A 26,617-nucleotide genomic window follows, 5' to 3' on the forward strand; every position below is an offset into this window, starting at 1 on the left:
GGGAAGGTAAGGTGATGGTCTCCAGTCATATAGACACACCTGTACCCGCATTAGAAAAGGAGAAATGTAAAGATCAAGAGAAGTTGAAGAAGTTGAGAAGAAAGTGTCTGACAAGGTAAACTATGATTTTGATGCAAATCAGTTGTGACAACCCAAATTAGTTTTGACTGAAGCATAAAGTAAGTAGATGAGTAAATTGAGAGTTTTACTTTCAGTGCATTTCTGATGTTTCTGGCAGTTTGGATCGTCAGGATTTTTCAGCAGCAAGGAAGCTGTCAAACACTTCTCTCTCTTTTTTTTGTCCTGTCTCATCAAGCCTACCTCTGTCTCATCTGTTTGTGGTAATGATTAAAAAAATAAAAGAACTAATTTCCTTTAATCTGCAGGAATAACGTTGTGCTCAGATTGGCGTCCTTTCATTAGAGACTTTTAACGGCTGGCTGCTGTCGAATAACAGGCTTCACCAAGCAGAACAATCCAATGCAAAAGTTTTGAATGTGCAATCAGCGTTTCCTGGTGACTGCTATCTCTGCTGTCTTTCAGATAACCTTCAAGTGTCAGAGAAAATAATGCGCTGTCATCTCCTGGCTGGTGGCTTCAGTTTGAAGTTTGATTAATTGCTTTGTTGCTGCAGCAGCCATCAGCAACAGTCAGCAAGTTCCCAAAAGGTGGCAGCACAGACTAATACCCCATCTCTGTGTATATATGTGTGTATTAATGGCATGCTGAGGATTTGACTACTTACGGGGAACAAAAAAGAAGATTTAGGTGTAGGTTACGAAGAATAATACTTGCAAAGTGATCACATATTTGGAAAAGAGATAATTTTTCAAGAACAAAGATATTTATTTGGACACTTAGACTGTTTTGCAGAGTAAGATTACATTTGTTTTTAAGAAACTGGAAGTTTTCAGTGGATTTTGTCTGCTAAATGTGTTGTTTTTATAAAAGCCGTGTAAGCTAGGTTTCATTTAGTCTGACTAGTGAGGATAGGGCAAGTGAAGTCAGATAAGGAAAAGATAATCTGGATAATGTTGAGCTCGCTTCATATTACAGATACAACGACCCATATCTCACATGTTGGGGTGGCTGTGACTCTGGAGGTAAAGTAGATCATCTACCAATCAGAAGATCAGCAGATTGATTCCTGCCTATTCCAGTCTGGAATTTCAGAGAAGATTTAAGAGAACTGAGTGAAACATGTGAGGAGACAATCAGAAGCGGGTGAAACATATTAGGAGAGAGCAGGTGATCATGCAGAAGTGAGGAAAAAATAATGCATAGAAGATGTGAGAAACATGCAGAACATCAGCAGCTGGAATCTCACATAACCATAAAAAGCTCAAAACTGAACAGCTAAACAGCTGTCAGCTAACAAAGACTGATGTTCCTGATGTTAGAGTCAGGGTTACAAGGCTTAATGTCAGGGGTTAAATACTTAATTATGACAAAAAGCGTCCTTATAAAGGATGCTGGTATAAATCTGTGTGTGTGTCCCGCAGAGGGGATCAGTCCCCGTTTCCTGTTCTGGAGCATCTTGTTGGTCAAACACTTCCCTCAAGAAAGAGTTTTCTCACGCTGTAAACCACACACACACACACACACACACACACACACACACACACACACACACACACACACACACACACACACACACACACACACACAAAGTTAAAATAAATACACACATTTGAATCTCAGTACTGCTTTAATCCCCATCCTCCCTTCATCATCTGCCTTTCTAGGGTGACACTGTGGGTCACAAGTGCTACTTCCTCTTTTGGTGACACAAGGGTCAGAGGTCAAAGTTGAACATCTGTTTGAGGTTTTTTCTAATGGCCATTAGTGTGTGAGTATGTGAGAACAGAGGAAGAGAGGGTGAGTGGGAGTGAAACCATGGGGGACATTAAAAAAAAGTCATGGAGTTATGGCATTTTGTGTGTGTGTGTTTGTGTGTTAACCGTTGTGTGCGTACATGCACACACAAAGCAAAGCCCTTACATCTGTTCTGGGGACTCAAACCAAATGAAAAAGGAAAATCATAAAAATTTCACTGTGATGACTTTGATTTAGGATTACGAATATTAAAGTACTTGATATGGGAATGCTTGGTCCGTACAGTCCCCTGAAGTGATGTAAATGTGAGTGTGTGTGTGTGTGTTTACAGGGCACAGGTCAAATTAATCCCCTGGTCACTTTCTTGGGAAACACTGGTGGATGAGAATCTCCTCACACGTCGCCTACCCATGCAGTAAGGACACTCTCAGACCCACTGATAGCCCACGGTGTCCCTGTTGACAAATCCTCCCACACACACGTCTGGTTTGGCTGCTGCCCCCAGGCTGTGGCCTCTCAGCTGGGAGACAAAAGCAAATGGAGTCCCAGGCTCCGTGTTGAGGATCTGTAACCTTTGTAAGAACATATCCCAGCACTACAGGGGTCTCCAGACCACTCTCCCCAGCCCTGGAGGTTGGGTCCTCTCATGGGTGTAAAAGTCTGAGTAATTACTTTGCTTGTGCTTCAATATGTTATTCTTCCTAAGGGAATAGAAAGAGAAGATCCCTTCTTTCTATCTTCTTTGATAAAAACACTAAATGCATTTTTCTGTTTTTATCTCGAGGCGTAGACTGAATGAAGGCAATAGATACAAAACATTATATGTTTTTGATTTATAGACTGACCGTGTTTTGAGCAGGAAGTCTATAAGTAACGCTCCCCAGTGCTTCTTTCTACTTCTTCCTGGGGTTATCCTGAGGCCTTCCCAGGCCAGATGAAATATTATTAAATGTCCTCAGTATATTTCAAATCTAATAAATACTCTAGAAATCCTCTAATAATGGAAGGTCTCCATAATGTATCAATTTTAGCAGCTGCTTTGCACAGCTTCTCATGCATATCAAAGTTCCTCATGTTTTATTCTTTTGCAATCTTATTCCTTTAGTCACTATCCAAAGCTGTGACTCTATTATAGATCCTCGTTATGCTAAACTGGAACATATCTTCCAGAATCAACATCATGCTGAATTAAATAAGACTTGACAATATTGATTGATTAAAAAAAAAATCATCAGAAAGGGAGAAGCAGAGTTTTTTCCTCACTACTTCTATTCAACTGTGCTTATTTTTACAGCCGGAGCATGTGGAATGCGGTTTTGACCTTGCGGATGGGCACATCATGCAGAGGGCAGATACATGAGAAGACCTTCTTCGTTTCCTTGTTGACTGCTTCCTTGAGGTCATTGACTGACCATTGACTGATCATGACCCCATGGGTCATGATCCCCATCATCTTGTAGATTTAGTGGACCTACTGCACTAGGCACAGGTCGTTTTTCTGAGCTTGTTGGTGTGCTTCTTTGAGAAACCCACCCAGAAAAGGCACAGAAGGTAGCCATTGGTTGGCTTCATATTCAGCAGTAATGACCTGCTACTTCTTGACCATGGAACAGCATCCTTGCGTGGGTCAGGCCCATGCTGTGGAGGTTGGTAAGGCTGTTCATGTCTTGAACATCCCCAGCAACGAGCTGGAACACCTGATCGATCAGTGAGCCTCACCTTGAACACCTCCCCATTCACACCATCTGAGACGATTCTGGATCTCCGAGTCCTGCTGACGGGGGTCTTGCAGAGATTCTGGATGCTGAACATGAGTGGTGCCTTGACACCAGTCCATCTTGGAGAAAGCGTCCACAGTCTTGGATGGATACCGTCCACTAACTAAACTTGCTGACTTGAACCATAAAACCGAGGACTCAAAATACAGAGTCCAGTCAATTATCATCAGTTATTATTAATCTCTGACTCTCTTCCACAGTTTGTCTTTAGGGGTGTCCAAATTCATAGGCTGTATCCTTCTGAGGCCTTCGGGAACTATGTGGCCCGGGTCCTCCGAAGGCTGGGTAGGCCGGAAGTGAGCGGCTGTGAAATTGGATGGTCTAGCCTTCAGTTTTGCGTCACCAGCTGTCTTAGTGGAGTTTAATAAACTCGGCCGTCTGCTCCTTTCTATCTAAAATATAACAGGACACTGGCATAAATTCTCGATCGTCTCACACTTCTGTTTAATCAGTTTGACGTTTGATGTTTACTGAGCTATGTGAAAACTATAACCTCAGCTAAACCGATGTACTCACGAACAAATAAAACACTGAAAAAAGCCAAACAATAACACTTTAAGTTATCTAAGTGACTTATATATCATGTTTAACCTGAGTAGAGAAAGACCGTGGGGGTTTGAAAACGATGTGCTGTTATTGCCCCGGCTAGCTATCGAGCTGGTGGGTAACAGACATCTCCAAAAACGCCGGAGCACTTTTGCAAATATGTGATATCTTGATAAACCGAGCAGATATTTGAAGTTTACACACCTGAAAATATCACTAAAGTTTATTTTGTGACCCAGAAAGAGTAATAAGAGTAATATTAAAACTAAGCAGCGGCTGTCATTGTTGGAAACTGGAATTGGCTGGGCCTTACTGTGAATTCTGGGATATGGTGGGCCACGAAGGATACACCTGACCCATCCTTCAAATTTGGGGAAAAGGAGGACACATTTGTCGGCTGCATTCGGAGGAGTCTACACATCGACACACATCGATTACATCACAGCGACGGCTTCATTGCGTCGCTGTGATGTAATCGGCCTACACATGCGGACTCAGGAGGATGCAGCCTATGAATTTGGACACCCCCTTTTTGTCCTCCCTCTCTCTGGTTCTGCAGGAGATTTCTTCCTGTTAAAGGGGAGTTTTTCCTTCCCACTGTCACCAAATGCTTGCTCTTGGACCAGGGGGTTATCTGATTGTTGGGGGTTTCTTTGTTTTATTGTAGGGTCATTACTTTATAATATAAAACACCTTAAGGTGACTGTTGTTGTGGTTTGGCACTTTAAAAATTAATGTGAATTGAATTGAATTAAGTTAAGTCAGCGATCCTTGATCTGTACAGCTGAATTATCAGTTTTTACATATTTAAATTGATATTTTTGGAGCAGTAATTTAGACTGTCAGGTCCTGTCAAGAAGAAACAGAAATTTGGAAGGCCTCCAAATTTGGAGGTGTTCCTTTTCTACAAATTACCTTCATAACTGTTTTTTTTTTTTTTTTTTTTAATTAACTTTATAAAAATATAAAGCACTGAGCACGAGTCTTCCGTTAGGTGTCCCCGTCTTAGAGGCGCAATCAAAGCCCCCTCCCGCTGCACTGTGCCGTAAATAGAGCTTACACTTTTCAAAATAAAATTAATGGCAAAAAAATAATATTTAAAAACTCTACTAACATTGAGATACTGTTATGGCTCTTATATTACCAACCACACATAAGTTAAAATAGTCTTAATTTTTTTCTCTCATATCATAACCTGGGGGAAAAATTCCTTTATTTCATTTGAAACATACTCCCAATTTGCCAGCTTAAAAACAGCATCTCTGAAAAAGGCCGCTTTAATGCTGATTTGGCTTTAGTTTGACCTAAATTTATCCTTCTATCATGCACATGAACTATTCCAAAAAAAAAAAGAAAAAAAAGACAACCATCATATCTGAGAGCGCGTGCGTATCATTTGTGCCGCACGAGCGCCATAACGGCTTCTGAGCGGACACGATAGTAGTCGTAATATATAGGCATTTCCTGTCACGGTGCCTTCAGTATAAACCGCAACCATAATAAGACACCTCGAACGGGGATAAAGACTGCGGAAGAGACGCCGTGACCCGTAAACCTGCGTCAAAGGTCGGGTAAGTGCTGGGGTGAGCTCTCCTTCTTTATCCTTCTGTCATTCGCAACCAGGCGACAGCATCCTCAGTGTGCCGTAACACGACGTCTTAACTGAGGACGTTAAGAGATGGTGCTCTGTTGATGTGAGAGAGCCAGACTTCATTGAGCATTCCTCCAGTTTGAGTCGATTTGGCTCTTACTGCTGGCGCGTAGCTTCAAAATAAACAGTGTAAAATATCGGAGTCTTTGAGATGTGAGTCTTCATTTCGGCACCGTGTAATGCACCGTGCACACACAGTTCAGGGAAAAAACAATGCGTTTTGCTGCTGGTCGTGGAAGGAGGCTGGGTCGATTACAAGCGGTACAGTTTAAAAAGTTTAAGGATTTATAAATTTACATCTTCTTATTATTTCAGTTATTCTTGCCGAATATAAGATTGGATCACATTGGTTTAGAAAAATCACACATCTTTATAATATGTCTGTTTTTATTAATCCGCGTGTTGAAAGTCTTCCAACTGTTTGATTTCTGAATGGAGTTTTGTTGATATTAATGCGTGGCAGGACTGAATCACAATGAAGGACGCTGAATGACACGTGAAAATAAACCCGATTGATCCCCCCTTCCGCTCCATCATATTTTTTTTAGGTATTTCTATGCATGCAAGACTTGAACCTCGTCCTTCTGAGTGCAGCAGCTTGCATGAATGAAAGACAATACAGTCGATAATGTGCTCTCTTCAGTGCGCCCGCTGACCGCATCAAAGGTCCCGGTCTCTGTTTTAATGCTAAGCATAGCAGTTTCACGTGTGTACCCTGCAGGCTCTGGGATTCACTCAGGTTTTAGGGATGATCTCTCATATCAAGCTGCTGTGTGTGCAACCACACGAAATCAGATTAAAGAGTTTAAAGTGTCCATCATTATAAATGTGCACATGCCAAAACATTAGAGCAGGTTGAGGTCCCTTAAGGATAGTGTCATATTTCACCTTGTTAATTAAAATAGCATTATATTTACTCTATTTATATATATCATATCAACTAATTCTAGTTATTTTAAATAAAATATTAATATAATGACTTTACGCTTATATCTGTGTGATTTGCTTAAAAAATGTTTGATTTTCCAACTAAGGTTAATATATTCATACAATCATCCAGACAGATTGTTTGTGCTGTAGAGGTTTAAATAAAAGTACTGCACATGATAAAAGTAGATATGCCAGATTAAGCGATATTTCTTTAGCTGCATGTTTGTAAATCCACTTTGCTCTTGACATGTCAGCAGGCTGTTGAGGAAGCCTATAATAAACCTCCTTCTCACCCCTAAACTGGTACAAGTTTGGAAATCTGATAGGAGGTGACTTTGTATCAAGCTGTCTGAATGTACTCAGAGTTTTACTGAAATTTATGAGGTTTGAACCTTCAAAATAAAACTCCTTTTTTCTTTTTAACTATAGGGATGTTGAGTTTATAGAAACTGCTGAGCATACAACACAGGCTGGAGGGCAAAAAAAGGAGACAAATGTAATGTGGGATCAAGAATATGTGTAGTGAAAATGAACACAAATAATTTAAAATAATGAGTGAAAATGAACACAAGGACATTTTGGTGTAACGTGTAACAGATTAGGTGAATGCATTTAGCATGCGTACACATGATGACATTATACATGTGCAGAGAACAAACAGGAAAGAGCACAGGGGCACAGTAGGTATTATAGGAGATGTCTGTATTCAAAGCATATATAGTATTTAAATATTTAACTGCCTCAATATGCTGGTTTTAGTATTACTTCATGTTATTCCTGCATCATACAAAGTGTTTTAAAAAAATTGGGGTGTAAAGTGTTGAATCTACTTTGTTCACTTCAAGATTGTTGTGTCACATGTGCTGGTAATAACAGTGATTATTAAAAAAACTAAACAGTAAATATCGTAAATTTTGCAATTGTTCTTTTTGTGTACTAGTACAGTTCTAGTCATCATGAACTCGTATTTTAAGTTGAACTAAGTTGCCAAAAAGAAAAACTATAAACTACGGTATAGATAAATGTAATTATAAATATTATAAATAATGATCTTTGTATTATATTTTTTAAAACCACTAAATTATTATATGGAGTGGTACTTACATAGTTCTTGTCTATTCTATCTAAAGAAACTGCTTTCTTACTTCAATTAGTAGAAAACCTGTTCTGCATCAGGAGCCACATTATGGAAATTTGCAATGATAGACAATTAGCATTTTTCTATATTTAACTATGGATTGTGAGTAATTCAGTGTAAGCACACCCACAGTACTCAGTTTATTTGCTAATATAAAGGTTTTATTTTGAAAGACTTGGATGGAAGCGCTTTATCATACATGGCGTAAGCTGACACCATCCACACAGACAGGCAGCAGTGAGTGGAGCAGCTGAATCTTTTGCGGAGCTAAAAATAATCAACTTTTTCCCTCTCCAACTCTTACCGTATTTTGTTTCTGTTCCTCTCCCTCCTTTCTTCTTTTCTTCTTTTCTTTCCTTTGTCTGTTTTCCTTGTTTTTATTTACAATTTTTTTAAATTCAAGCATTCTGAATGACACGGTGTTGATAAGGATTATTACTTTACTCTGAGGTAAGACACTTGGTTTTACTAAGCTACCATTGTAGTCTTTCTTATTAAGCTGCCTCAATTTGAACAACTTTAAATTAGGTTCCTGAATTATCCACATGTAGTTTAAGTACTGAGCTGTAGTGTAACGCAGGTGTTCAAGGTTAACTTACTTGTACTTCCAGGTGAAATGATCCACGTACATGAATAATAGCCTTATGTGATGGTAGTAAAAGGGAAAGTAATACGGTAATAAATAAATAAGTAAAAAAGTTAACAGTAGGCAGAAATTTGAGTTGAAACTCTGCTTGAAACTATACACTTCTCCTTCTTCTTTTTATGAAGCGCCTTGAGGCGACTTTTGTTGTGATTTGGCGCTATATAAATAAAATAAAATTGAATTGAATTGAATTGAGTCCTGTAAGTCACACAGTAATTTCTCAGCAATAAGGCAACAAAATGCTGTGTAGTGACTGCATATAAACGTTGAATGTAACCGCCATGTAGTCATTCAATAACTAGCCTTTACATTTTTAAGCCTCAACATTAGCATTTTGCCAGGTGTGATGTTAGTGTTCTGAAGCCAGAAGTGATAACAAAGTACAAAAAGTAATTGGAAGCGCACACAGAGGGGCACTAGCTAATGGCATGCCTGGGTAGCAAGGTGCATCCAACTCTACAGGTGCAAAACCCAGAGCACATAACTGCTAATTCATTCTAAGTAAAAGATTTGAATAAAATATTTGTTTTTCAGTCACTAAAACTGAAGCACAGAATTCTTGGATGGGTTGTACCTGACAGCAAGCCATAATTACTGTTCAGATAGTCCCATTAAAAAATGCTCCAGCAGCACAATCACAATATCCAAGTTACCATTAGCGAAGGCGAGGTTTAGCAGAGAGCTAGAAGGTGGTCACACCCCTAACTGTAATATTTAGCAGTGCAACGCCAGAATAAAAATGTCACTCCAGTACAGCTGTTATAAGGGGGTAACTATCCAAAGAGGCAAAATCTGTTTTTTGCTTTTTATTTTTATTTTTTGGTTCCAGACTGTAAAGACATTTATTTCTGTTGTAGTTTGATCATTCAACATGGGAGCATTTGGGTGTTGACTCACTTTTAGAGGCAGCTTCAAGTGGTCACTAGAGGAACTGCAGTTTTTGGCATTGGCTTCATTATCAGCCTGGGCACTGCTGCCATTTCTACATAAGACAGAGATGCTCTTTAACAAAAACAAAAAACAAAAAAACAAAACTGTTTACTTTAATATCTGGTGAGTATTTGGATTTATTACCAAGTATAAATATTAGCTATTAGCTTAGCATACTGCAAACTGTCATCTGTTGGGAGGTGTTTAATAATTTACTGATATTTTTCCCCCTTGTGTTTGAGGCATATCATATCCAACTTTGTTACAAAACTAATTTTACAAAAGGGAAAAAAGGACATGTTTAGTTAGAGTCAACGCTAAAACAACGCACTTCACATAAAGCCAAACCTTTGTAAATAAAGTTGAAATTTAGGAGTTGTTGTTTCAAGTTAAACAGCTGCCCCTGCTGTTACACCCTCTACAAAAAGCCTTGTGTAGATGAATTAGTGAAATTGTGCTTCAGAATCAGTTTTAGTAATAAAGAATTATTTATGTTGTGGTGATGGTGATAAGTATAAGGACGTTAAAGAGATGGTGCAGAAATCGGCATCTGGTCAGAAGGAAAAACCCTAAAACCTGGAAGACTTGGCTGGATTCCCACAAAATGAAATAGCTGGCAAACGACAGATGCAATGATACCAATGGTTACACCCTCATCCATTATAGTGTGGGTATGTTATACCATAAAATATAATAAAACAGCTGGTTAAATAGTTTCAGTAAAATAAACAGTAATACATTTTTTCCTAATGTGGCCCTAATACTCTGTCGTAGGCTGCAGACTTTTCCTTTTTCTCTTTTGTTCTATTCTTGGATCTTTATGATGTCACGAGTAAAGTGCATTTAAAAACTGCAATCTTTGACCAAAGCATCAAGGAATACAAATGAGTTTTCAAACACATTCTGACGATGTTGAAGATGTGCTAGTGAGGTCACAATTTTAACCCTAACCCAATGTAAAGAAGGAGGGCATTCATGTCACAGATTTGAATCCCAGAGCCTGGGATTATTGGCTCTGCCCATTAAACAATTACAGAAGTAACAACGGCATCATGAGATCTAAGACGAGGCTTTCCCAACTCTTAATATTCACTTAACATTAAACCATCATAAGCCAGCCGGAACATAACTGGGCGCTGTCCCTGAAATAGCTCTCGTGCCTCTCAGAAGCCTGAGTGTGGCACCGAGAGTGTGTGTGCACTTTGTGTGTCAGGCCACAGAAATGTCTAACCTGGTATTCAAAGCTGCTGCTGCAAGATTACATAAAATGATTATTTTTAATAAAAAATTATCTCAATTGTATTTAGTTTAGTGTGGTTTGCGATGTGTCGGCTGATGTCGGGCCTTATTTTCCCAGACTGACTCAGGACTCATATGGAGCAGTTGGATGGTGGCAGGGCCTTGTCATTTTGTGGCAACAACAGCAGTGCCTACAGTGTGACAAACGGCGTGCTGAACAATCCCTGCTTCGTGGATGCTCTCAACCTGGTTCCTCATGTCTTCCTGCTCTTCATCACCTTCCCCATCCTCTTCATTGGTATGTAACACACTGCTGTATTTATGACTCTTAGAAAAAAAAGTTTTTCTTCTTGGAAACTGCTTTTAATTTTTCATGTAATTAATGGATGATAAAATGGGCTCTTAGAGAACAGAGTGGGTTGATGGTGTGAAGAGAAGCACAGGGAACTGTGGCTGAGAGTGTGGAGAACTAATCTGAGCAAACAGAGGGAAATCTGGAGGACAGTAGCTGATTTGGATGGGTTTCAGGCTTAAGGAGCAGAGCAGAGGGGGGCTGTAGACTTTGTTTTCAACTTTTATTATAATTAATAATAAGAATTTTTGAAAATGTGGGCCTTTTTTTATTGTAGCTAACTGTTTGGTGAGTTTTAAATTGTAGGCAATCACCTGTTCAGTCTGTTTCACAGTGAGTCTGTTTTCTTTATACCTTCTAAATTTTAGCATATTCGATACCACACGAGGGTGAAAAATGCTTGAAGGAATTATTAAAAAGTTCAAAACTTCAACTCACCACTGTGTACTAAGAGAGCCTGACACATAAAATATCTGCTAATTCTGAGCGTGTCAAGTGGGAGCTTTTTTCAGATTTGTTATGGAATGATCCAGGTGTATTTTGAAGGACTAAATAAAGAAAATAAACATTTTCACAGGTAAATACTTATCTGCATTATGAACATAAAAGAGTTTTGGTATATCTGCAGCACAAAGCCACAGCTGTGGACCCTGTGTTATGTTTTAGTGTTCCCTGCTTATATCTCTTAAAGCTTCGCCTTCATTACTGGAAAGTCTCAGAATTCACTGCAGTTGTCAAGACTGAACTAATCCAGTGAGGATTACTGGATCTGAGTCAAATAGACTGTTTTGATCTTTCTTCTTATTGTGTCACGTGCACTTCATTGTGTTTAATGGATATTGGTCTATACATATTCTAGGTGGCAGCTATTGGTTTTGGATATGCATTTTGAAGCCTCTGAATTAGTGTTTTGGCTCCTGCTGGATTTTGGACTCAGAAGTGACCATTTTTGGATGAGAGTGCTATCATCTGAGGCTAGTAAGCTTGGCTAGCAAGCTGCATTTATATAAACTATGGGTGCGATGTGGAGCTATGTTGTCAGGACCAGTTTGCTCCTGGTAGGGTCTCCTAAGACAAATTGGATGAGGGTGAGGGTCAGACAAAAAGCTGACAAGCCCTATGATAGAAAACAAAATTAAGAGTCCAGTTTACCCTGCATAGGACAGGGTCAATGGGGGCCTGTCCTGGTGCCAGAACAGAGGTAGGGTTTTTGCTATTTCTATAACAGTATTTTTCCCAGTCGTTGAGAGCGTTGTTTCCATTCACCTTTAGGCCGGGGAATGGGTCCAGACTTACCCAGCTTTCATTTTTTTGTCACCCCTACAGGGGTGTTACTGGGAGGAGCGGCCTACCCGATCTGACCATGAGTGATGTACTGTCATTGGACCTCTGTATTAATGACATTTGGTTAGTTGATTTTTGTTAGCAAGTGATTAATTGCGTAATAGTCATCGTCATAACGATGAATCAGGGACACTGATGTTATGTTTGGGATTTAACTAAATTTAATCAATTTTTACTTGTGAGATTGGAGCTGATTGGAGTTTAGTTCCACACTTAATAACATCTCTATTGCTCAGTGAACTCATCATTTCCTTGCAGTTATGGCGTTTAGCCGAGAAAGGTCATGGGGTTTATGGGAGCTGACATTTGTTAAAGGCCAAAAGAGCATCTTTATTTAAAGTATGAAGCAATATGACAGCGTCTCAACTTGTTTCTCAACAGTATAGGAAAAAAGATTTGCTTCAAGGCTGGATTTAAAGTCAGTGTTTTGGTAACATTTGTACTGAAGTTTTCTTAGTTCAGAAATTCTGGCTATACTTTAGCTCTTTTTAGGTCTTATAAGATTTTGAATAAGGGACAAATATAACCAATGAACTGATAGACCGGGACCAAAAAACCCCCATATTGGCCTAGCCATTTCGAGTCAAGATTTCAGCTATGAAGCAAACTGACCGAACCCAGCAGTCGTTAACAAGCTTTTTTTTTTCTCGTAGTCATTATTTTCCCATCAAAGAAAGCATGTGAGGCTACTGAAAGGAGGAGGAGAACTTAATTGCATGGGAAACGTGGCAGGAAGGCAATGATAATGAGGCCAGTGTGATTCATTCGTGTTTACGACTAAAAATAAATGCTTGTGAACTGTAAAATATGTTTAGGAGCATGTGTATGAATAAAGAAAATATAGGTTTCAGCCAAGCAGCCCCTATAGTTTTTAATACAACAGCAGTAAATATGTTCTGCACATTTAGAGTACTTTTAAAATGAACAGTATAAATGTACTAATAAATTATATCCATCCATACATCCATCCAGCTATTTTCTGCCACTTATCTGAGGCTAGGCAAATTATACTACATTATTGTAGAAAAAGCTCCCCAGCATTTTTTAAAGAAATGAAACCTTTTTTTTCATGGGATAAAAAAATATATAAGGGGACATTAAAATAGTGATCTGCTAACCAGATTTGAATTGCCTGACAGGGATGTGGTCAGAAAGTGTCTGGAAAGAAATGAACAAAAACCCTTCTCTACGGTTTTGAAGTGAATGATGAAATCCCTTGTCTGACTTGTCTGAGCTGTGTTACTGTAATCTTCTACTCTAGCATGACTCTGTGTAATCTGGCTGACTGAGCAGATGTGTGGGTGATTTTAACTTTCCCTGTTGTGCTCGCTCTCTTGGGAATACACACGTGCACTGTTTTTGCTATCTTTGTGCGGTCGCTCATTGACATGATGCGTTTTCTTGCCCTTACCCTTATCTCACTCATCGCATCTAAGTCCTTTACTCCTTTCCCATACCCCAAATTTAACCCCAGCCATTAAGCAAAATCTTAACATGAAAAATGCACTTAGATGTTTTGAAGATCTGTCAGATGTTTTCGTATCAGATATGTCCTTGTGATAATAGTTTTGAGAAAAACATTGGTCCTCAGAAAGATAGCAAAACACACACACACACACACACACACACACACACACACACACACACACACACACACACACACACACACACACACACTATAATTTCAGAGGACAAGCATTACATTAAAAAATATGTTTTTATTTGCAAATGTGATAATTGTTGATATGATTCATGTTTAAAAAAACACATCTCCATCTGTAAAAAGAAAAAAGTTAGGTCTCCACAACATGACAAAAACTTGGAGCACACACACATACCCTTAAAGGCAGTATCTTGACACGAATGTCATCATTAAGCTGCTTTGAGGAGTGGTTAAGATGGGATTAGATCGATGGTTCAGTGATCCACTGGGATCTTGGCTGTTGTTGCTGGAACAAGTAAAACACACAGGAACAAAAGAGCAGTCAAAATGAGTACTGGCAAATTATTAATAGAGAATATTGTGTGGGTTAGGTTTGAAAATATTAATATTCAAGTTCCTACACACCCATTTACTCTTCGTTTGATTTTTCCCTTGTTAGACAATGAAAGGAAAACTAAATATGAGTAATGACAAAAAGAAAAATGCCAGAAAAATTAAAGAAAACAGAAAAGAAGTAAGAAGAAAGAGGCTGAAGAATGACGAGGGAAAGATCAAACTGATAAACAAGAATGAAATATGTATTTATTAAAGGTTTCGAGTCATTGCAGGGAATAACTTACTGAATGCTTGGCTGGTTATCTGTGTTGTTTGCGTTTGTGTGTCTCGGTGTAGTCAGTAGTTTATGGGAATGGTTCTGACCATAAGCCCTCAGCTCTCTCCCCAAGGACTCACTAATTGATGCTTCCTGGTTGTAGTTTTTCATGGTCTCTGTGCCCTAAGGCTCCAAAATGGCTTCAGTCCATTGAGTTAAGAGCAGAATCAAATCTAATAATAGAGACTGGTGGAAGAAATGAAACTCTATTACTAAAGCAGCAAGACTTTAATTACATGTAGAAGTAAATGCTGTAGAAAAAAGGCAGACTTGGAAAAAGTCCATATGCAAGTAATTTGATAATTACATACTTACTCAAATTTATTTTCAAGCACAAATAGTAAATATTTGATGGGTACAAGATTGCCTAACATGAATTTATTAAGAATATAATTAGCAGTTTGGACTTTAACATAATTAGTAGTTGCTGCCTTATTGAACGACTGTATCATTGATTGAATATGTCTCAATACTAAGGTACTTGGTACCTGAATATACACTCACCTGACACTCTATTAGGTACATCTTGCTTGTACTGGACTGAAGCATTTTTTGTCTTCAGAACTGCTTTAATTCTTCATGGCTTTGATTCAACAAGGTGCTGGAAACGTTACTCAGAGATACTGGCCCATATTGATATGAAGGTAAAACCATTGCTGCTGATTTCTTGGGCTGCACATTCATCATGTACCAAATTATGGATTGAAATTATGGAGACCATTTAAGTAAAGTCAACTCACTGTAATGTTTAAGGAACCAACTGGAAATGATCTGAGTTTTGTGACATGGCATGTTGTCCAGGTGGAAGCAGCCTTCAGAAGATGGTCATGCCAAAATCTGACCCTCTAATCTTAATGTTGGAGCAGAACTTTGGACTCATCATGGTGAAAAGACAGATTCTTATATAATGCATTTCTACTTTACATAAGCACCTTCTTCCTAGTGTTTGGCCACATTCATACTCACATGAACACATCGGGGAGCAACTTGGGGTGTAGTACCTTCCCTTAGGCATGCGATTTTGAGTAGCCAGGGGTCAAATTAGTAGATGGCCTGCTCTAACTCCTAAGCTGCAGTCATCTCAGTCTCTCAAACCTCATCAGACCAGACAACGTTGTTCCTACTACTGTCAAGTTTTTGTGAGCCTGTGTGAATTGGCACCTACATTTTCTGTTCTTAACTGACAGATTTGGCACCTGGTGTGGTCTTCTGCTGCTTCAAGGGTTTAATGTCGTCTTCTACCTTGGTAGCTATGAGTGTTTATTTGACTTACTGTTGCCTTCCTATCAGTTTGCAGAAGACTTATCATTTTCCTCTTACTTTTGGCATCAACAAGGCATTTTCGCCACTGCTCACTGGATAAGTTCTCTTCAATGGGCCATTCTCTGTAAACCCTAGAGATGGTTATGTGGGAAAATACAAGCAAACCAGGAGTTTCTGAAACACACAGGCCAGCTCATCTGACAATAACCATGCCACATGGAAAGTCAGTTAAATCACCTTTCTTCCCCATTCTGATACTCAGTTTGAACTTCAGCAGACTGTCCTGACCATGTTTACGTGTATTAATTTGTGGTCATGTGATTGTTCCAATTTGCTTCAAAAAGCAGTCAAACAGGTGTACCCAGTAAAGTATATTAATATACTAGTGATAGTTGCTCTTTGTCTTTTTTAACTGCCAGAATATATTAATATGTTAAGATTTGAAGGTTAAATCTGGTCCTAATTTATCAAAGTATTCGCTGTTTGTATGGTTAGAACTAGAGATGGACCGATCCGATATTACGTATCGGTATCGGTCTGATACTGACCTAAATTACTGGATCGGATATCGGCGAGAAATTAAAAAATGTAATCCGATCCATTAAATATCAAAAAAGCACCTCACAAAACTTGTGACACGACGTAACTCGGCTTGTAACCGTAGCACGTCGAAGCAGTGTGCTCACATAGAGCGGCTGTGTTTATTTGTAGCCTGCTAGCAATCCAGCATTTCATCTCCGAGGAAGTTATCCCAGAGAGAAGTAAAGCAAGTGTGTAAGTTCATCTCTGAATGTTTGTAAAGCGTACCTACGTTAAGCTTAACAACCGATATATGGAGCCTCTTCTCTCTCCCTCTCCTGCTGCTACTTCAATCGTGAAACTGCTTAATGATCAGCTGATCGGCTTTTCTGTCGCGAGTCCGTCTCTCTTCTTTGTTTTTGGCCCACTTTGCACCAGAAAGAGGAAACCAGCGGCTGAACAACAGCAGCACGTTTAACCTTGATAAGCTGTTGTTAGAATTTATTTAATATTACTTTCTAGACCAGGATCCTTTTCTACGTAGCTGACGGCTGGTAACTGTGCAGGGGCGGATCTAGCAAAGTTTAGCCAGGGGGGCCGATAGGGCATTAACAGGGAAAAGGGGGCACAAAGACATACTTATCTTTCTTATTCTTATTTAAAATGTCTAGCTTTTAATAAATAATTATCTGAATCTTACACCCAAAGTTTTAATCTGATGTAAAATGTATAGAAGTCCATTACTGTATATAGTAACTGTTAAGTCTAATATACCCTAGTAAGCTATAGTACTTTTTCCTTTGGGAAAGTACCATCTGTGCAGTCTGCAATTCTGTAGAAGAAAGATGTTGAATATATTTAATTATTCTTGAAAAATAATTTATTTCTGTGCATTTTTTTCACACTGCATCAAATTAAAGTTGATTACGTCGATTAAGCATCATGAGGTGGAGGGTGGGGGTGGTTCCCTTTTTTTTTTTTTTGCTGGGAGTTTGCAACCCTATTAGTTAGGTTGCTTAATATTTCTGCTAAGTACTTTTTAAAATACCAGAATAGTAAGGATGGAGTAGGTTTAAGTTTAGTTTTTAGATTGATCAGTATTGCTGAACTATGAAATATTTTGGGTGCAGTGTATTTTTTACATACAGGTATAACAGAATAGCTTTAGTGTTGTTGTTTATTTAAACTTGAGTATGAACTTATACAAAATGCAGCAAGATATTTAAAAAAAACAGTTTTATTGATTAAAAAACACACTATATCGGATTAATATCGGTATCGGCAGATATCCAAATTTATGATATCGGTATCGGTATCGGACATAAAAAAGTGGTATCGTGCCATCTCTAGTTAGAACTAATGTTATGCATTATTTCTGTGACTTTTCACAGTTGGGCTCTTTTTAGATTGCACATGCTTTCAGGATCTCTTTTACAGTTTTTTTTTTTAACATAACATGAAATAAATATGACGTGAATTTTGTTGTCCTCTTAACCTCTTAAGCCCCAAGCCTAACTGATCTCCTGCTTTTTGCCCCCATATCAGGGGGCGTTGGGGCTTAAGAGGTTAAGTCCCAAAAGATTCCTGATGCATCTAAAAGCGTGGTTTGGAGTTGTTTTGATCACACACACAAATGCAGAGATTTTAAAAGATCAAAGTTGTAAGTGGTGTCATGTGTGATTCATGTTTATGTTTAAAGTTATTTTCTTCATCCGTGAACAATGATTTTCACTTGGTTATGACATGAATATAAACCAGCAGAATTTCTTGGAGAGTGTAAGTAAATTGATGCAAATCAGTTGTGCTTTGAAGTCACATTTATAAACACATTTTTTGGATCCACCATCTATTTTTTTGGCTTCTGTTACGCTTTTCTGCACACACTTGTCACCTCTGACAACATCGCAAGCTCGGATTCACTGTCTTGTGTTTTTGTCCAACAGGTTGGGGCAGTCAGAGCTCTAAAGTCCAGATCCATCATAACACATGGCTTCATTTCCCTGGGCACAACATGAGGTGGATCCTCACCTTCTTGCTGCTATTAGTCCACGTCTGTGAGTTTTCAGAAGGCATCGTCTGCAACATGTGAGACCTCAGAATGTTTTTTTTAATCAAACATAAGCAAAAAAAAAGAAGCTCTTTTTGTTTTTTAATTGTCTTTAGATGAATAAATGGTTTGCATGTTAATTATTATATATTTTGTGTTTGCCTCTTTCTGTAGGATGATGGGTACCAACCACCTCCATCTCTTCATGCCAGCATTCATGGGTTTTGTAGCAGCCACAACATCAGTCGTTTACTACCACAACATAGAAACATCCAACTTTCCCAAACTGCTGCTTGGTAAGACAGTGAGGGGCGCTTAATATGACCCATTTTGTTTATTTGACCAAATAAACAGCCAAGGAATTCTGCTCAGTCAGTATAAAAGAGGACAATTAAGATTAGCACCCCTTCCTTAATTAAAACAGAAAAAACAAAAATATAAACCAATTAACTTGGTCTCAAATGATCAACCTTCCCTTTGGAATTTTAACAAATAATTATAATCATAAAACAAAATACATTCAGTCTCAGAAAAACATTTCATCAAGGCTGAGATGGTTTGAACATGTGCAGAGGAGGAGGAGAGTAGAGTAGTAGTAGTTTTGAAAAATGTATTGATAGCAATGTTGAACATTATTACACAGGGAAACAACATTTTTCTTGTAAACAAAGGGGGGCCCGGCAAAAAAAGTTTGGGAACCACTGCCCTAAAGGAAGGAGCCAAAGATTGTCTGAAATGGAACTCAAATAGAAAACGACGTTGGCCACAGTACAGACGTCAGAGAAGGAATATTAATAAAAAGTAGAAAGGACAGGAGGTTAAGTGAGGAGTATCTATCAAAAAACAGACGCTCATTAGATGCAAGGATGTTTCAACAACAATGGCAGGTTAGCATGTGGATGTTTTGCAGATATTTCATGAGAAATTTGCAAATCCTAAAAACATACACGTGCCTCGCTAGAGTTCATCCACTTTCTCAGCATTTCCTGAGATTATTTTCTCTGTTTGCTAGGTGCTATATATCTGAATCTATAAGCAGGTACTTCTCTTGAAGGCTTGTGAAAGCAACATCAACACTAATAAGTAACATTATCTCCATCCAGATGAGTGTTTTAGCTCAGGTTCATGTATAATCTACAAACATTATCATCCACCACACTGGCAATAAAGTGGATTCTTAAGCAGCACCTATTGCTGACAAGTTAAAGATCAAAAGGTTTATTGGGTAATGACAAGCTAATAGGGAAGGAGATATCAGTCACAGGGATTCTTGGGGACAATTCAGGTTAAGCCAAAGAGAGGTGGTCCACAGAACTGTTTAAGAGGGTTTTGCTCAGAGTGTGTGTGGTAGGTTTGGGCAAGATACTTGGAAAGGGGCCATTTGTCTGTTTTGCGCCATCGAATAGAGTTGTTGCATGGTGTGACGGCCAAAGGGTGGGAATCTGAGACTTCACCTGGACTCAGAGAGAGTGGAAAAACAAAGCAGTAAACAGACCAGCGCAAGTGTGACATAAAAATTATATTGCACGTTTGAAAAAGCATGTGAATTGACCATACACTTGACGATACAAACTAGGAATGTGCATCCTGGTGTAAACAGAAAGCAAAGGCATGTACTGACTGACAAGGCCCAACCAGGAATGAATCGTAGATGTTTTCATAGTTTCCAAGAGTCTTATTTTCTCCATAGTCAACACTCAAAATAGACTTTTAATATCTGCTCCCTGGGAAGAGTTCCAAAAGGTCCGTTTCAATGACCTAAAGTTGTTTGTGTGTGGACAAGAGGCCAACATACAAAGAAAAATTCAGCTTTTTAGGGTACGGTATGATCTTTGAAAACACAAGTATGATAGCAGTGATGTGGCGTCTGTGATAGTCATGCTGCTTTTTGTCTCTTTTCTCACAGTCCTTTTCATCTACTGGGTGCTGGCGTTCATTACAAAGTCCATAAAGTTGTGGAAGTTTGCCGAGGACAAAGATGCAGCACAGTATATCAGGTTGTACATCACTGCACTGTTAGTGATCCTGTATGGACTTCTGATGGCCGTGGAGATCAACGTCATCAGAGTGAGGGTGAGGAAACACATTTCAGGCTACGTCGGTTTAGTTCAAGGAGTTTTGTTTCTTGTAGATTACAATCATCCTGGCATCCCAAAATAGTTTTGTTTTTCTTGTTTTTTCCTGCGTAGATTCATTTTGTCTTTGTGTCTTCTTCTAGAAATATGTATTCTTTGCCAACCCTCAGAAAGTTAAACCACCGGAAGATTTACAGGATTTGGGGGTTCGTTTTCTGCAGCCATTTGTCAATCTGCTGTCAAAGGTAGATTTTCAGAACCATTATTAACACAAAAAGGTTAAAATGCAAATGTTTAAGTACACAATTAAAATAATATTTAGACCACAAGTACTAAAAACCAAAAAATCCAATGAAGGAACTTATTTTTTATTTTTATGCCTCTTAATCAATATTGAGTGTGGCAAATTTTTACTGGAAAACAACTTGGCAGCACAGCACAGAAAATTCTTGGCTTGTTTTTTAGGCGACATATTGGTGGATGAATCCTCTCATTGTCGGAGCCCATAAGAGGCCTATAGAGCTGAAGAAGATCGGCAAGCTGCCCATCGCCATGAGAGCCCTCACCAACTACCTGCGGCTTAAAGACGCCTATGAGGATCAGAGGGTGAGCAGATGGAGGCCGTAAAATGATTTAATTTCACTGCAGTGATTTCCAGTGGTTGTTCTAAATGAAAATATACAGATCTAATTTCTCTGCTTTTTCCTTCTATCCTCCGTCCTCACAGACACCCGAGGACCCGGATAGGTCTCCATCGATCTGGCGATCCATGTATCGCGCGTTTGGCCGTCCCATCCTGCTCAGCAGCACCTTCCGCTACTTGGCAGATCTGCTGGGCTTTGCTGGGCCCCTCTGCATCTCTGGGATCGTTGAACAGCTGAATTCTGAAAAAGATCCAGTAGGCAACAAGACAACGGTGGGTGTTTAAGACGAATGACCTGTGATCTCATATCTTATCTATCAAGAAAGAGAAAAGAAAAGACGCCTTAGTACTGTTTACACGAGGCCAGCAGATTTTATCTACACAAACACATTTGTTTATGGACTTCTGTATAACGTATAAATCAAATGTCAGCTTAGCTTTTAAACAGGTAAAGTGTAAGTTCTTTCCTGTCCATGATATACATGCTCTAGCTCTTATAATAAATGCAAAGAATTTTTCCCATGAATTTAAACCCTCTAAGCCAACCTGTCGTGGGAGATATTGTATTGTGACCTAAAAGTTTGACCTAAAACCGATGGGAGCGCTTAAACCCCCAAAGGGTTAAACATTTCTTTCTTTCAAGCTTTTTTCCATCGTCACTGGTTGCATAGTTGCAATTCATTATGGAATATTACGGCGTGTTACAAAGTCTGGTTTTTTACTGTATATTGTGTTTTATATGACTGATTCGGACTCTAGAGTCCTTTAAATTTTGGGTTTCTTCCTGTTTTATTTTTTAATTTCGGTTAGATTTCCTGCCTTTGCTCTTTTTCCCGCCCTGTCATTTCCACATAGTGTTCAGTTAGCGAATCAGCCTCCTGTGTGGTCTTAATACTTGTAACCAAGCTTTCCTGTGTTCTTGGTGTTTTTCTAGTTTTCCTTTATGGTCCCAGTTGATTTCCTCATACATAATGCTTTGGATGTTTGGTTGTTCACTTTTTTGTGAATTTTTTCTTAGCTGTGAATTTTTTGCCGACTGCTTCTTGCGTTTGGGTCCTCTTTCCTTTCAGAGGTGTATTTGTTTAAAAATGACCCATTCTGCTCATTTCCAGCTCTGTATTCTTGTTCTTGGACGTTTCATGATTCACAGCTCAGCATAAACATCTTTTTTCTTATACTAGGTTTTGGTGCTAACATGTCAGAGAGGTGAGTGATTAAGATGACCTAGGAATATACACTCTCTCTGACATCATACATATCTAAGAGTAGATAAAAACAGACTATTAAGCTTAGAGATTCATGCCTGAGCTTTAGGCTCTCAGGGGTTGTTTATAACATAGCTCATGTAACATAATACTAACCCTAATATTTGATTTTAAAAAATATAAGAATTCAGAATTTACCAGTATAAAAACATCATAAAATAAGAAAAAGCAGATCTCCAGTATATATAGTATGTTTTTAGAAATGTAGACGTAAAGAGTTTAATGTCATTTGTTTTCCCTTTTGAGAAATCATCCTGGAAACCTGAACCTTTACTCAGGCACAGCTGATGTCTCCAACACCATCAACAAGACCAAAGCCTTGTTAAGTGTTTATATAAGATCATTATATTAGTGGTTCAGGGCAGATCAGTGAAAATGGGTCATTAACACACTCTAACTGTTGGGTGGTCCAGTCAGCCAAAGAGTGACTCACTCTAAACACGACGTCAACAAGGCGTTGGTCACAGCCGTCATATCGCCAATAGTTTGTGTGCGACGCCGTGTCTGACGTGATGATGATTAAAACAAAGTTTAAATGACATCACACACACTTTACGTGCAAGAGACCTTGTGGATGTGACTTTAACCAGAGCAGCTTCATGCCTGACTCCTAGCGTGAAACCAAAACTGTGTTTCACCTAAACTTTTAATATTTTTCCAAATGTTTTTTCATTTTTTATCCTGAAATCCAAAGTATTTTTCCCCACAAATAAATGAGCACAAAAAAACGCTTTCAGGACATTGTCAGCAATTACGGGCTCCGGATGTCTGGAAGTGATATTCCACTGAATTCCATATTTGTGTTTTTAGACATCAGTGGTAGCAGATATCAATTTAAATTCAAGCAGATGATGCTGATTAGATTCAGTCATCAAGTTGCACCTTTTTATAGTAACTTCATACAGTTTCGGGGTTTGGAAATCAGCTGTGAAGGACACATGACATCAGGTCATTTGCATAAATTCACAAAGAGCAGAAAAACTCCTGCCAAATTTTACTTTAACCCCTAGAGGCAGGACCCAGAGGGGCTTACAATGAAGTGACATTAGTGCTTAAGTGAGTTATCTGAAGTTTTTGTGTTACAAAAGTGGATTTTTTTAATGTGGCTAAATCACCATAGTAACTGATGCTGAACACATAACCAGGTCAGGAGCAGGTTATGTTCAGAATTTGGTTTAAAATTAGCTGGAAGCACTGCATTTTCATTAATTCTTTTATTTACGGTACATTTTATCAGCATTTATTTGCAACTTGCAACAAGCCACCGAATGAAGCCTTTCTGTTAACGCAGTGCACTGTGTGTTAACACAGTTAAAAACAGGTGCTTCACTTTCGGAGTGTGGTTAGTACGCCTGTATTGATGTAGAATCGAGTGTTCCACTTTTATTTTGAAATGATACTTTACGTGGCATGGCCTTCACACAAATGTGCAGTTAAAGTGACAGTGAGTGGAAGGCTGTGGAAAGGCCAGACTAGAATTGGGCTTTAGTTCAGTTGTCTCCCCTCAGTCTCCCCTCATTAACTTTTTGGATTTTTGTTATTTTCCTACAACCTCATCGCAGCAAATTCTATTACTAATTTTCAGAATTGCTTCTCATTATGGACCTTGTTATACTTGTATTAAGGTACTGAATGAAAATGTTCCTAAAATGCAGCTTTGATAATTCAAGTAAACCAAAAATTGTTCTTAAAATGACTTAAAAAAAATTAAGCTAATCCATTTGGATGCTCAGTTCAAATAATAACAGAATATCTGGCTCCCTGCCTGATATCTTAGCATACACCAGCATGACTCATAATTAGCTCGACCAAACCTTCAGCTCGTACACAACATTACAAAACAATATAAATGTATCCCTACAATAAAAAGGGCAGACAGAGATCAAGCAGACTGGTCACAGACAGCATTTCTGGCAACCAAATATACACCAGCAGAAGTGATCATAGGCATCAACTCCTCTTAAAAACATGCCAACCTCTCCAAAGGTCATAAAGCAGTCAGGGCTTGTAGGAGAGGCAGAACAGATGCTTTTGTAATGACAGCGTATTTTCACACAGTCCACTTGGCTGGATACTGGTATAGTAGATGTTAAGCTGTTGTCAGGTCTGTGCCTGCCGGTTAAAGTGGGTATAATGGGCAATAGAGATAGAGAGCAGAGCATGGCTGCATTTCTGAGTGACATGGAAAATTCCCCACTCACCTCACACTCTCTGTCTCAGTTTAACTTAGACAAAGGGACTGCTGAGCGTCACTCTGGGATTTTTGAAGCAACAATTCATGTGTATGGCTAATTTTTTCAATTCAGATTGATTTATCAGTGTATAAACATTTTTTTTATTTTTTACTGCGCTAGAAATTGGATACATGGATAAAATTCTAATGTGTATTTGTTTAAACGAATTCAGAAATGTAGAAACTAAACGATAAAATATTAGAATAAAATATTCTGTCTCTTTTTTGCCACAAATTTAAATATTTTATAAAATTGCTGCATTTGAAAACGACAACCATGCTTTCTGGTTTAAAACCCTGGCTACATGGGGCTCATGGACAAAGCACTGAGAATCACCATGAATGGCACAGCCATCAGTTGCTTGGTTACCAGCTGATGGATAACAATCAGTCTGGACTGTAATTTACTTTCATCTTATTATCCCCTTAGAGTTGGAGGTCACTGCAAATCAATAGAAAGTGATTCTGAGTGATCGCCTTTATCCTATGATTACGTAAATGGGAGTAGTTTCTCTCCAGGTGACAGAGGCTCTATCCATGAGTGGTCAATTAATAGTTTCATGAAAATGAATCATGGTTTAGTCTTGACACTCACCAGAGCTCAGCCTAACTGAACACTGATGGACTTTGCATCGATGTTTCAGACTTTGCTAAAATAGCAAGCGTTCCTTCCTTTTTAAGAGCTCCAGAGACTTGGACAGTCATCTCTCTTTCAGAAAGCCCATAGATTATATGTAAATGGATTTAGCCACTATGGTGTAATTTGGGGGGGATTTACCACTTCTGGTCTGCATGTCCCTCCCTCTGCTAACTAATTTTTAGCCCCAGTGGGGATATAAAAATATAACAATTCATCCCCTTCTCTGTTTCAACATGCAGAGCCAAGAACCAATCCATAGCACAAAAGACAACAAATCAGTTTGTGACTTTAACTTTTGGGACTTGCAATCCTGGGACAGTAGAGATGGCACTGCTTATGAGAGAAAGACCCCAATCCTGTTTCAATTCAACTTCTTATTTTTACCACTGCTGCTGCAGAGTGAAAACTGATTAAATAAAAGAGAAATGAAGTGGAATCTTAACATCAGATTTTACAGAAGACTCTCAATAAGTCCTAGAACTACTCTTTCTTTAGCTAAATATATGCCTGATCATCTCGATTATTTAATAATAATTATATTAATAATAATAATTTTGGTCTGCTTGTCTCCACCCCAGGGAAAAGGGTAACACCTCCTGGGTCTAGTTGCAGTTTCCCCCTCTAGGGGTGGGGGTACCTGGACCTGGGGTATAGAGTACGCTTGGGGAGTGTGATTGTGTCTACAGTGTTTATGTCTGTCTTCACGTTGGGTGAGTGCTGAGTATTTGCATATGTGTGCATGGGGGTGGGAATGGATGTTCGTATCTGTGTGTGCCTGTTTGTCTGTATCTCTATGTCAGGTCGGGTATTAGACGCCACCTCTCTAGGGACATCTCAGGCAATCCAAGGTATGGAGGCCTATCTCCCCCCACCACTCCCCCTGCCGGTGGCTGACGCCCTCAGACATCGGTGTGTTGGAGGTTCTTGGTGTGCGGGTCTGGGCGCTCAGGTATGCACCGGCTCACTCCCAATGGCTGCTTGTCTGGGCCTGGTGCCTGTGGCTCATACGGGCCACTTCTGGGCCTAGGGCTCGGTCCACACTGGCACAGCTGGCTGCTGGCAGAGCTCGCGGGCACGACACTGCAACCCCCTCTGGCTCCTGGTCCGTGGCTGCTGGGTGACCCCTCGTCTGGGGCTCTCCTCAGCTCTTTCCGGGAGGGTGGCACAGTTGCCCCTCAGTTGGTCTTCCTTGGACTTTCACACTCTGGGGGCCTCTGGATGTCTGGA

General features: G+C 39.2%; 1 protein-coding gene across 6 annotated transcripts in view; it reads left to right on the plus strand.

Annotated features, from left to right (window-relative positions):
• Positions 1 to 5,592: 5,592 nt before the first annotated feature.
• The window catches only part of abcc9 (ATP-binding cassette, sub-family C (CFTR/MRP), member 9), a 77,329-nt gene continuing 56,304 nt past the window's right edge, over positions 5,593 to 26,617 (plus strand). For 3 of the 6 annotated variants that reach the window (XR_010091377.1, XR_010091378.1, XM_063460720.1), the window contains exons 1-8: positions 8,209 to 8,329; positions 10,813 to 10,992; positions 18,431 to 18,572; positions 18,709 to 18,830; positions 20,441 to 20,607; positions 20,753 to 20,854; positions 21,075 to 21,215; positions 21,337 to 21,525. Coding sequence is in view for 4 of the 6 variants with exons in the window: in XM_063460720.1 (XP_063316790.1) it covers positions 10,830 to 10,992; positions 18,431 to 18,572; positions 18,709 to 18,830; positions 20,441 to 20,607; positions 20,753 to 20,854; positions 21,075 to 21,215; positions 21,337 to 21,525 (1,026 nt within the window). In the remaining 2 variants the exon portion in view is untranslated. Of the gene's footprint in view, positions 5,744 to 8,208; positions 8,330 to 10,812; positions 10,993 to 18,430; positions 18,573 to 18,708; positions 18,831 to 20,440; positions 20,608 to 20,752; positions 20,855 to 21,074; positions 21,216 to 21,336; positions 21,526 to 26,617 lie in introns of those variants that run through there. The other 3 variants (XM_063460719.1, XM_063460718.1, XM_063460716.1) reach the window with 3 other exon arrangements.

This window comes from Pelmatolapia mariae, linkage group LG17 (assembly GCF_036321145.2).
Source record: "Pelmatolapia mariae isolate MD_Pm_ZW linkage group LG17, Pm_UMD_F_2, whole genome shotgun sequence".
NCBI classification, from domain to species: domain Eukaryota; kingdom Metazoa; phylum Chordata; class Actinopteri; order Cichliformes; family Cichlidae; genus Pelmatolapia; species Pelmatolapia mariae.